The sequence below is a fragment of the Bos indicus genome, chromosome 14 (assembly GCF_029378745.1).
Source record: "Bos indicus isolate NIAB-ARS_2022 breed Sahiwal x Tharparkar chromosome 14, NIAB-ARS_B.indTharparkar_mat_pri_1.0, whole genome shotgun sequence".
NCBI classification, from domain to species: Eukaryota; Metazoa; Chordata; class Mammalia; order Artiodactyla; family Bovidae; genus Bos; species Bos indicus.
The window spans coordinates 58,201,107-58,213,343 of record NC_091773.1 but is presented as its reverse complement, the minus strand read 5'-3'; the positions used below and the strand labels follow the sequence as shown (position 1 = coordinate 58,213,343).

The 12,237-nt window shown below is 34.0% G+C and overlaps 1 protein-coding gene across 9 annotated transcripts in view; it reads left to right on the top strand.

Moving 5' to 3' along the window:
* OXR1 (oxidation resistance 1) overlaps positions 1-12,237 on the top strand; it is a 557,562-nt gene that overhangs the window by 478,584 nt on the left and 66,741 nt on the right. For all 9 annotated transcript variants that reach the window (XM_070803074.1, XM_070803076.1, XM_070803075.1 and 6 more), the window contains 3 exons: positions 2,045-2,127; positions 5,884-5,991; positions 7,406-7,519. In XM_070803074.1, coding sequence (XP_070659175.1) covers positions 2,045-2,127; positions 5,884-5,991; positions 7,406-7,519 — 305 coding nt within the window. The remainder of the gene's footprint in view (positions 1-2,044; positions 2,128-5,883; positions 5,992-7,405; positions 7,520-12,237) is intronic.

Sequence of the window (12,237 nt, the reverse complement as noted above, 5' to 3'; positions counted from 1 at the left end):
TTTGAATGTTGAGTTTTAAGCCAGCTTTTCACTCTGCTCTTTCACCTTCATCAAGAGGATCTTTAGTTCCTCTTCACTTTCTGCCTTTAGAATGGTATCATTTGCATAGCTGAGGTTGTAGATATTTCTCCCAGCAGTCTTGATTCCAGCTTGTGAGTCATACAGCCCAGCATTTAGCATGGTGTACTCTGCATATAAGTTAAATAAGCAGGGTGACAATATATAGCCGTGACATACTCCTTTCCCAATTTGGAACCAGTCTGTTGTTCCATGTCTGTTTCTAACTGTTGCTTCTTGTCCTGAATACAGGTTTCTCAGGAGGCAGGTCAGGTGGTCTGGTATTCCCATCTCTTGAAGAATTTTTCACAGTTTGTTGTGATCCACACAGTCAACAGCTTTTGCATAGTCAATGAAGCAGAGAGGATCTTTTTTTTTGGAATGCCTTTGCTTTTTCTCTGATTCAGCGGATGTTGGCAATTTGATCTCTGGTTACTCTGCCTTTTCTAAATCCAGCTTGTACATCTGAAAGTTCTTGTTTCATATACTGTTGTAGCCTAGCTTGAAGGATTTTGAGCATTACCTTGCTCTCATTTGAAATGAGTGCAATTGTACTGTAGTTTGAGCATTCTTTGGCGTTGCCTTTCTCTGGGATTGGAATGAAAACTGACCTTTTCCAGTCCCGTGGCCACTGCTGAGTTTCCACATTTGCTGGTATATTGAGTGCAGCACTTCAACAGCATCATCTTTTAGGACTTTAAATACCTGAGCTGGAATTCCACCACCTCCACTAGCTTTATTTGTAGTAATGCATTCAGTGAGTCTATCTCTGCCCTACCCTACAATTTGCTGCCCTGCAAATGTTACATCAGTAACGTTTTTCTAAATTCCATTTATATGTGTTAATATTGCAATATTTGTTTTTTTCTTTCTGACTTCACTCTGTACAACAGGTTCTAGGTTCAATAGTCCATTGTTTATATGGACCAAAACTTCTTTATCCATTCATATGTCAGTGGACATCTAGGCTGGTTCCATGTCCCGGCTATTGTAAATAGTGCTACTGTGAACACTGGGGTGCATGTGTCTTTTAGAATCATGGTTTTCTCAGGGTATATGCCCACTAGTGGGATTTCTGGGTTATATGGTAGTTTTGTTCCAAGTTTTTAAGTGATGACTCCACACCTTGCATGTGACTCAGCAGTAGTGCCCTGCCTCCATGGCTTCCAAGCTTTGCTTCAAAAGCATTCCCTGTGGCCATATCTTCTCTCCTGTCTCCTCCTGCCATCTCTCTGAAGTGAAAAGCAGTCCTCACCCTGGGATTGCTCTCCAATCCCTACACTCCAGCTCCCAGCCATCACACGTTCTAGTGGACTTGCGTTCCTGTCTGGGGTATGTAGGGTCACGTCCCAGATTGTCTGTGTGGGTCTCACTCTATTCAGACTGTCACATATCAGCTGCTTCACTCTCCAGCAGTTTTGAATGCTTCCCCTCGGTCCCAACTGATTGCCCCAAATGTGGGGATCTCACCGCTGCTTCAGCTTCCCCACCTGCTGGGTGCATGTCTGACCCTGCTCACTCTGCTCTCTCTGCTCTTCTTTTTTCCTTCCTTCCTTCATCCTACTCAGTTTTGTGTGGCTCTATATATTCCTTTCTGGTGGTCAGGGACTCCTGCCAGCCTCAGCTCGTGCTCCACATGATCTTTTACATCTGATCTTCTGTGTTCCCGATACATCCATGGAGAGAGATGTGCCCCTTGTCCACCTACTTCTCCGCCATCTTGTCTCCTTCCTTCCTTAGGTTTTGAATTGACTTCCAGTTATTAAATGTATTGCTTCATACTGGTCAGTTTGTAAACCTAGCAGGGAAGGAAGTACATTTACTTATTTTGATATTTGGTTGTATTTTAGAGCAGAGAATCCTAGGTGGCAAGCTGTATTCCTGGTGAATCTGTAAATATCTGCTCCCTCAGCTCTATTTAGCTGTCCTTAAATTACTCTGAAAGGGAAAATAATTTAATAGAATTTTACATCATCTTTTTTTCCAGATACTGGCCAAAAGAAGACCCTAGACAAAAAAGATGGGAGAAGAATGTCTTTTCAGAAACCCAAAGGGACTGTTAAATATACTGTAAGTTATTTGTTTTGGAAAAGGTGATTTCTGTTTGTGATAGTCTTATTGAAGGTATTCTTTGTTTATACTGTAAATGAGACAAGGGTTCCTAATTTCCTTATTTTAAAAATCTGTACTTCACTGTCAGTAACTTTTACTAACAATGATACTTGTTTTTTAATTGTATTTAGGATTTTTTTTAAGTGTGATATGAAGATAATTCTAGAAAATTTAATAAAATAATAGTTTGCTGGGAGTTAAAGTTTCTGTGCTACAATAATTTTTATTAGATTGGGCTTTTAGGTAAGCACTTACTTTTTAAAAAATGTGATCTTCATTGTATTCCCAGCAATGATAGTGATAATGAGAATGACAGAATATGGAAAAAGCAAATTGATATTAATTTTCTAGAATAACCTCTCTCATTCGATTATTTGCACTGATACATAGCTAAGTTTCTCTGTTCTAGAAATGACTCTCAAAAATGTCCTTAGAGTCAGCTTTTCATATTTCTGGTTACTATGGAGGACTAAAGTGAGAAATCTAATCTGTGGTATGCTGCTTATTTGATTAAATGTAAGTGTTGTTAGATACTGTTAACATGTTATAAAGCAGTTATTTTAACTATAGTTTGTCTAATATTTTGTTATATCTGTATTAAGAAAATAGTAAGTTATACATTTGTGTCATCACAAAGCCTTCCAATCTTGGCTTGAGTCTTGATTATTTTTTATAAATTCTAAAAATTGAACAAAGTATCAAAACCTTGAGTCACACTTTATTTTCATAAACTGTGTAATTGACAGTTTGAAATTTTAATTATTTTTAAAAGGTTTGAAATGACATAATTTAGGGTAGAAATGTATTTACTACTATCAAAAGAATCTTCTCTCAAACATATTATAAACTTGAGTGTGCTCGTACCTTCTCTGCCTAATTGAGAAACTAAGAATATAAATTCAGACAGTAAACTCTTTAGTAGTGTAATTTGATGTTTCATTAAGGCATAAGACTTTAGGCATGGGGCATTTCATTGTCTACATATGTAATCACACAATTGTGAAGAATTATGAAATTTTAGTTGGTTTTGAATTCAAGAGCTTACCGATTTTTTTTTTTTTTTGTAATTCAATAAAACTTGTGTTATTGGTTGCAAGTTGAAATTTAAATTAAGAATCGTTATTTTGGGGAAGAGGTTAATTGAAATTTGCAGTTACAATTGACCCTTTTTATCCTTGGGTTCTGCATCCACAGATTCAACCAACCATGGATTGAAATATTTTGGGGAATAAAATTCTAGAAAGTTCCAAAAAGCAAAACTTGAATTTCCCTTACTGGCCACTGTTTACTTACATTATATTAGTATTATAAGTAACCTCGAGATGATTTAATGTATATGAAGGACATGTGTAGGTTATATGCAAATACTGTGCCATTTTATGTAAGGGATTTGAGCACCTGTGGATTTTTGTATCTGTGGGACTGCTGGAACAAATCTCCCAGGATACTGTATTTTACACCTGTTTCGCTGGTTCTGCTCTTGTCGATTCCAAATGTGAGTGGTCCCTTGTATCTTTTCACTTTTCCATTTCCGTTCTATTAGTCGGAAATCTTAAGAACTTTACTATCTGAAGTGAGACCCAAACTTTTTTCTATTTCTACCTAAACTTTAAGCATCTAGAAAGGTAGAAATAGAAAAAAGTTTGGGTCTCACTTCAGATAGTAAAGTTCTTAAGATTTCCGACTAATAGAATGGAAATGGAAAAGTGAAAAGATACAAGGGACCACTCACATTTGGAATCGACAAGAGCAGAACCAGCGAAACAGGTGTAAAATACAGTATCCTGGGAGATTTGTTCCAGCAGTCCCACAGATACAAAAATCCACAGGTGCTCAAATCCCTTACATAAAATGGCACAGTATTTGCATATAACCTACACATGTCCTTCATATACATTAAATCATCATATTTAACAAACTATAGAAAACCTTATACCAATTCTTTCTTCATCCTTGCCCAGTGCCTAGTTTTTTATTCCATTTACCATCAGTCTGTTGTTCATCCAGGTTGGCATTTTTGGATTTAGCATCAGTTGCTCATTAACGTTCACACCTGTGGCATTCTACAACTACTACTGTATTACTACCTCATTCAGTCCATTCCTATATTCTCTTGAGTCTTATTTGAAAATCTTATACCTTAATCTCTTTTACATTTTTATTACTTTAAAGATTATCTACTCCTGTAGTATTTTATTGGTTTTTCTGCATCGATTCTCTTGTCTCATTAATCCTGGACCTGTTGCCACAAATCTAAGATGCCTCTCAGCCACATGACTTTATTGCTTTATATTGGTGGGCTTTTCTTAATTACTTCATTACCCCAATTAGTAATAATAGTGAAGATGAAATGTGCATTAATTCATATGATAGAAAGTAATTTTATAAATTTTCAGATGTTACAGCAAAGTAAAATTGGTTTACAGAGAGCTTTTACATACATTATCTCAATAAAGTGAGTGAAATACCGTCTCACTGCATAGATGAGAAAGTTTGCACAGAAGGGAGCGGAACTAGGTTATTTATTCATGTCTTTGACATCAGTTTGGTTTTACAAACCTTAAAAGGAAAATATATATTTATTGGATATTTTTAGCCCCCCCACATTCATATCTACTTTTCCTGATTTTTCAAAGTCTATTATAGTCTAATTCAAAATACCCTATTAATATCATCCTTTTTTGAGATTTAACTCTAGTTATTTCCCTTCCTAAAATCATAAATTCATAAGTGTACTCTGGATATTTAGGTGGAAGTTACAAAATCTCACAAATGTGTTTTGTAACTTTTCTATCTCTGATATGTCGGTTCTGTTCTTTCCACTTTGAATGTTCTTTTCCCTTTTCTCTACTTCTCAAATTCCTACCCCTTCTTCAAGATTTAGCTTTAAATCTTTTCCATAAAACCTTTCTTGGACATTTAGGAACAAATATGTTGTTTTATCTCTACTCAGCTTTTGTTGTATTTGTTGTTTCATTTAAACTGCTTTTCATCTTTTATATAATCTTTTTTGTCTTTCTTACTGTCCAAATAGATTATAAATCTTTTATGCAGTAAAACTATTTAATTGCACTTCATTTTGTTCTCTACAGAGCTCTCATAATGCTTTATTTATGGAGGATTCTAAAGGAATATGTTGACCAATCAAATGACATTTTTGTTTCAGGATAATTGGCAATTAAATCTCATAATTTAAGATTTCTATAAGTATGATTCATTAAGATAATACCGATTCACAAACATATTCCTCAGCTTTGGTTTGAATATATTTTCTAATTTATCCATTTAAATGACAGGTTACGTATATAAAGATTACTAGAAATAGCATTTCAAGTTTAGTACAACATGCTTTACTAAAGTAAAATTACTTTATAAAAGTTATATATATTTTTAGAAACTATAGTATATTGCTTTAAAGCTTTTGTAAGATGAAAATCACTTGTGTTTTGTAAATTATGGTTTGTATTTTGAAATTGCTTGAAGTAGAGAACTTCATATAATTGTAATGTATGATGGTAAAGCATATACTCTGATAATAGATTGAGACTAATTGTTAACAAACGCAAAATTTCTCAAGCTATTCTATCTCTAAAGATGGAAATACAGCACTTACCAATCAAATGTAAGATTGTTCCATAGACATATTAATGATCATTAAACCTTATGGTTTAGATTTTCTCTTTTGACACATTAATTTCTTTTTCTTTTAAACAGGTTGAATCAAGGGATTCTTTGAATAGTATAGCCCTGAAATTTGATACAACGCCCAACGAACTTGTTCAATTAAATAAATTATTCTCCCGAGCAGTTGTTACTGGACAGGTATCATTTTCTAAATGCATTGATGGTTAGAAGCATTCAGTTGTTAAGACAGAGTGTCCATTGCAATATAGTTAATTTAAGAAGAATAATTTTGTGCGTACTTTGAACAAATCATATTGGTTCTAGAAGAGAAGATTAAATGTCACTTATATCCATGTGAATTTTTAATATTAATGAAAATAACTAAATTGTCTTTTCAAATATAGTTTTAAAGAGCTTTTAGAAGTGTTAAAAGCAGGACATGTATATGATAAAAAATTCAAACTTCTTTAAGGGTAATTGACTTAAAGTTTTCCTTTCCCAGAAGCAACTGTAGTTACTAGTTTGTATACCCTTCCAAAAATACTCTGGCCCTTTCTTCTTTTTTTTAAAAAATAATTTTGATCTGGAAAAATGTTCTATTTATGCATAACTCAGTCTCAGACTTTCTCATGTATCTAGAATGTTGCACTGTACCAGTATACAGGTATGCATTGGAAATACTGTGGATTTGGTTCCAAACCACTGCAGTAAAGCAAATATCACAGTAAAGCAGGTCACAGAATTATTTGGTTTCCCAGTGTGTATAAAAGTTATATTTACACTGCACTGTAGTCTTTTAAGTGTGTGATAGCATTATGTATAAAATAAGTATATACCTTGATTTAAACTGTAATTTGAGTGAACTTTATTGCTAAAAAATGCTAACCATCATCTGAACCTTCAGAGAGTCATAATTTTTTTTGCAGTAGTCACTGATCTCATATCAGCATAACAAACATAATAGTAGTAAAATGTTTGAACTATTTCAAGGATTACCTATTGTAACACACAGACAGAAAATGAGCACATGCTGTTGGAAAATGGCACTGATAGACTTGCTTGACTCAGGATTGCCACAAACTTTCAACTTGTAAAAACGTGGTATGTGTGGAGCACAGTAAGGTGATGCACAATAAAACAAGGTGTGCTTATATTGTGATTTAACTAAGCACGGTAAACGTTAGATTTTCTGCTTTTTTTGCTATTGTAAACATTGCTGTAAGGAACACTCTTGTTTATATCTTTTTTGTTATATTCAGGTATATCTATAAAGTGAAGTCCTAGACATAAAATGGCTCAGTTAAAGAATGTGTGCATTTTAAACTTTGCTGGCTGTTCCCAAATTGTCCTTTAAGAGGAACACCCATAATTTATAAGGATCATTGTTTCCCTTCACTGTCGCCCACAGTCTGTGTTATCAAACCTATCTAAATTAAATTTGAATCTTTTTAAACTTTGTTAAAGATTATTTCAGTAATAAGATACTTTTAATCTGAAGGTTTTAATTTTTAAAATTTATTTCTCAAGGATATTGTTAATGGTGTTTTCTTAGAGAACAACATGTGATTATTAATATTTTAGTTTGAATCTTTATGTGAATGTGTTCTCTCAGGTTTTATATGTTCCTGATCCTGAATATGTCTCCAGTGTTGAGAGCTCTCCATCTCTAAGCCCCATAAGTCCTCTGTCACCAACATCATCCGAGGCAGAATTGGAGAAGACCACTGTAAGTTTCCCTTCTTTACAAAGCTATCAAGAAATGGCACTGTATATATATCATCATTATTTAATCTTAGTTTGACTATGGCTAGAATAAAATTTTACCTCATTTTGTTAATTAAATTTGTAAGTCCCAATTTTTAAAGTAAACATTCTTATTAAATCAGATTGCTTAAATTAACTTACTGTTAGTGGTGGTAGTAATCCAAATATATTCATCAGCCCTCTTATAAATACCACGTAATAATTTATAAATATCATAATAATTTAAATATTTAATAAGTTAATCATATACTATCATGTTGGCTATCTTATAAAAATGACAACACTGTACCTTTGTGACCCCATGGACTATGGCCCACCAGGCTGCTCTGTCCATGGAATTCTCCAGGTAAGAATACTGGAGTGGGTAGCCATTCCCTTCTTTAGGGCATCTTCCTGACCCAGGGATCAAACCCAGGTCTCCTGCATTGCAGGCAGATTCTTTACTGTATGAGCCACCAGAGAAGCCCATGAAAGGAATATATTACATTTATTCTTATCATCGATGAAAATGGAAGTGAGGTTCTAATGATAGGTATTACTGGACCAAACGATGCAGGGGGATACCTTTTTGAACATGGCCATACCATTTTCTCATGGGCCTTAACAAAGTGCTGTATTCATAAGGGGCAATGACAAAGGAGAGTAGTGTAACCTTAGGATAGTTTAATTTAGCTGTGTTCCATACACTAAAACATAATTGTGAAAAGCTTGACTGTAGTATTTTGCCTGACTAGGAACCTGTGGGGTCCTTTTCTTGTCCTTTGCTTTAACCCAAATCTGCCTATTAAGTGGCTTTATTGAAAGGCATAAGATCAAAGAGAAGAGAGTGCTGAGGCTCAAGAGAGCAATAAAATCTACATGAAAATGCTGTCTTCTTCACTTAGCCATGTTGGTAAAAGAGAAGGAAAGAACAATAAAGCCGTGAAACATTTTTAATCTTTAGTGTCTCAGCTTCTGTCAAAGGTGGCCCCAAAGTGTCCTCTAATGTGACTAGTCATATGGATAAATTCTTTCTCCCTGAGATGAATCCAGGAAAGCGGTAAGAAACATGAGTTCTTGAAGTTGCCTTTACCCACGTGATCATCACCACCTACTGTCTGATTGTGCCAATCGTCAGAAATAATTCTTTTGAACAGTAATTTTATAAACTGTAGTTATATCTTTTTAAAGCTAGAAATATATTCATTACTAGCCTCTGAGATAATATTCCCATGTGACTTTTTATATACAATATTTCAAGTGCTTCTGTCTCTATATTGTAATTATTGAATGTATATTTCCCACACTCTGTGTGTAAGTTCCTTAGAAGCAAGGATTTTATGATCTTATGTTTTATTTGATATAATTCATCTGTATTATATTAATTCAAATACTGTTTATTAGCTTTTAATATGTTTTCCCATAAATTGTCAAAAGTTTGTATTTCTAATCACTGATTGGTTTCCTGAATGTTCAGCTTTTTAAGGGCTTATTTATAAGGCTAAAATGTTACTGCCATAAAGGATCTTTTTTGTTTTTTTTTTAATATTTTATTTTTATATAAAATATAATCTTTGGGAATTATCACACAGTCCCCCCTCATGTTTTCATATATTGATGAAGAAATGTGGAAGAAGATAGAATGAAAGTGAGAGTAAGTATATGCTAAAGAGCTAAAATTTACTGTATGTCATATAAAATTCTAAGCAATTTAAAAGAATTCCCATCTAAGCCTAACCTCAAACTTAAGAGATAAGCGCCTGGCCTGGCTGTCTTTGTTTTTCCCTCTAGACCTATTCTACAGCCTTCTTCATCCTTTTAGGTGGTAGCCTGCATCATGGATGGGCCACCCTGACCTTTCATTTCTGTTGGTTTTGGTCTTCTGAGAACATTAACAGAAGATAAGAGGAACAGAGGAGGAGCATATTTATTCAGCTGTCTTCCTACAGGGTCACTCCAGAGTGGCTGCATTCTTCAGCAGCTAATTTCTTGTCATATGACCATTTCCACAGAGCCCTCCCTGTCTGTCTCTCTCCCTTACTTCTTGGGCCTATGGGTGACGATGAAGCCTCTGTTGTTTGCCCTAAATTTTCGTATACACTGTATACCTTTGTAAATAGTTCCATTATTATACTCTCCTAAAATCATTCAAATTGGTGTGCCATCTGTTTCTTCTAGTATATTAACAGTACAGTACTTATTTTACAGATGAGGAAACTGAGGGAGAAAGGTTAAGTACTCTTGCGTCTATCACTCAGCTTGCTAGTATCTGAATCAGGATTTCAAGGCAGGTTAGTCCAGAGTCCGTGTTTTTTGAATTTCCACTTTATAGCTGGAAATTGGTAACTCAGAAACTACTGTTGCTCAGTAAATATTTGGACCCAGCTCCTAAAGATAGGTAATATTTAATCATTGTAAATGTAGTGAGACCTATCACTTTTGTACTGTGAACGTTTCTTAAAAAAATTTTTTTAATCTGTCATTCTTTTATAAATATAGAAACCTTCTTTGTTTACTTCCTTTAATTTCTGTGCATCTTAAAATTTATTTATTATGCTAATGTCATTTTAGGCTAGAGCTGCTAATGTGATATACTCAGTATAGAATTCAGAGGAAAAATGTTTAATATAAGTAATATGGAAAAGTGACATGATTTTAAATAGCTTTTAATTTCTGCTTTATGTTAATATATTCCACTGAAGAATGGGACAGTAGATACCTTTATTCTCCTTAATATAAAACATTCTTTACTGTACTCTAAGTGAAAAATAAGAAAAGGACAGTACTTCTAATATGTTAAGGAAATATAATTTTCAAATTATATTTCATGGTAGTAAGAAAATACAATTTTGAAAAGCTTCTGAGAGATTCTATGGGAGGCCTAGAAGGTCTTACAGGAGAAAATATATAAAGTATTAATAGAGTTTACACACACTAAAAGCTTCTTTTTAAGCATAATTATATTGCTGCAGTTACTGTTAATATTTTAAAAGTAGTTACTATGCATTTATTATCGAGGAAGCTATGGCATAGAGAGAATGAGTAATTTATATAAGTCACATATTTAATGAGTGGTAAAGCTGAGATTTAAACCCTGACAGTCTGCATTCAGATTTTGTGTTATATTCTTAATCACTTTTTGAGCTAATTCATTAAAGCTTAAGGATTAGCAGTATGCATTCTCTGAGATTGAAACATACAGTCTTAAAATATTTGTGTCACAAGTTGTAGAAACTAGAAAGTTTGTAGTAAAGAGCTGTGTGGAAGTAATACAGCAAATTATTGCTTAACAAAGCAAAAATAAAAGTAAAGCAGATGATTCAGAAGTATTGCTTAGAATGATTAAAAGGTGAACAAAAATATTGCTTTGTTTCTTCTTTACTCCCAATATAAGATTCTCTGGACTCTTTAATATGTTGCTCTTCTGTTTTTATATCTGAAAAAATTATTTGCCTGTATTCATTTCCTAGAACTGCTGTAACAAAGGATCACAAAATGGGTGGTTTAAATCAGAAATTTACCTCACAGTTCTAGAGACTCGATATCTGGAATCAAGATGTTGGCAGGGGTATGGTATCTCCTTATGAGGGAGGGTCCTTCCTTGCCTCCTCTAGCATCTGGTGTTTACCCACAATCCTTGTCCTTCTTGGTCTTGGTGTAGATCACTCCAGTTTCTGCCTTTGTAGTCACGGGGCTGTCTTCTCCCTGTGTGTTTGTGCCTTCACATAGTGGTCTCCTCTTCAGATAAAGAAGCCAGTTAAGTTGGATTAAGGGTCCACTCTACTCCTGTATGACTTCAGCTTAACTTCATCTGTGAAAACCTGATTTCAAAATAAGGTCACATTCTGAGGAAGAGGGTTAGGACTTCAGCACATCTACTTGGGTGATACAGTGAAGCCATAAAAACTTTGCCTTTTATAAAATTTAAAGACAATCACATAGTTTAGTCAGGAAGCTGTAGAACATTTTCTAACTCGAGTCAAATAACATTTTTTTTAAAAGACATTCAGTGACTGTTTTCTTCACGTATAGATGAGAGGATATATAAAAGAGTGATGTTAATTTCTCACAGAGTTTTGGGGATCTTGAGAATATATGTGATATCTAATAAAATAAACCTCCCTCTATTTTAATCATACTAAGCACATAATTCATTGACATATTGAACTTACATACCTGAAAACAGATGTTAAAGTCATAGCACACATGCACAAAGTTAAAAAAATTTTAGCTAAAAATATCAATGTGGGTCGAAGAGATTAAATACAGCATATGCTTTAAAAATTGTTCTCATATATGCCATCCTTAGACTAGTTACAACATTCCTCTCCCCTCTGTTTACCTTCCTCTTTACTCCCTGCTTCCTCTCTCTTTGTTTATACTATTATATATTTAAACCAAGAATAAATTTAAAATACCTGTATGTGAAGTATATTTTACCTATTATACATAATATATATGTAAATTATTATTTTAACTTCCATGCTTTTAAATCTAAATTTTCATATGTAAATATGTAACATATACTTTGTTATATAATAAACAAGCTTATGTTACATATTATATTAAAATAAGTACAGTTCAGTTGCTCAGTCGTGTCCGACTCTTTGCGACCCCATGAATTGCAGCACGCCAGGCCTCCCTGTCCATCATCAGCTCCTGGAGTTCACCCAAACTTTTGTCCATCGAGTCAGTGATGCC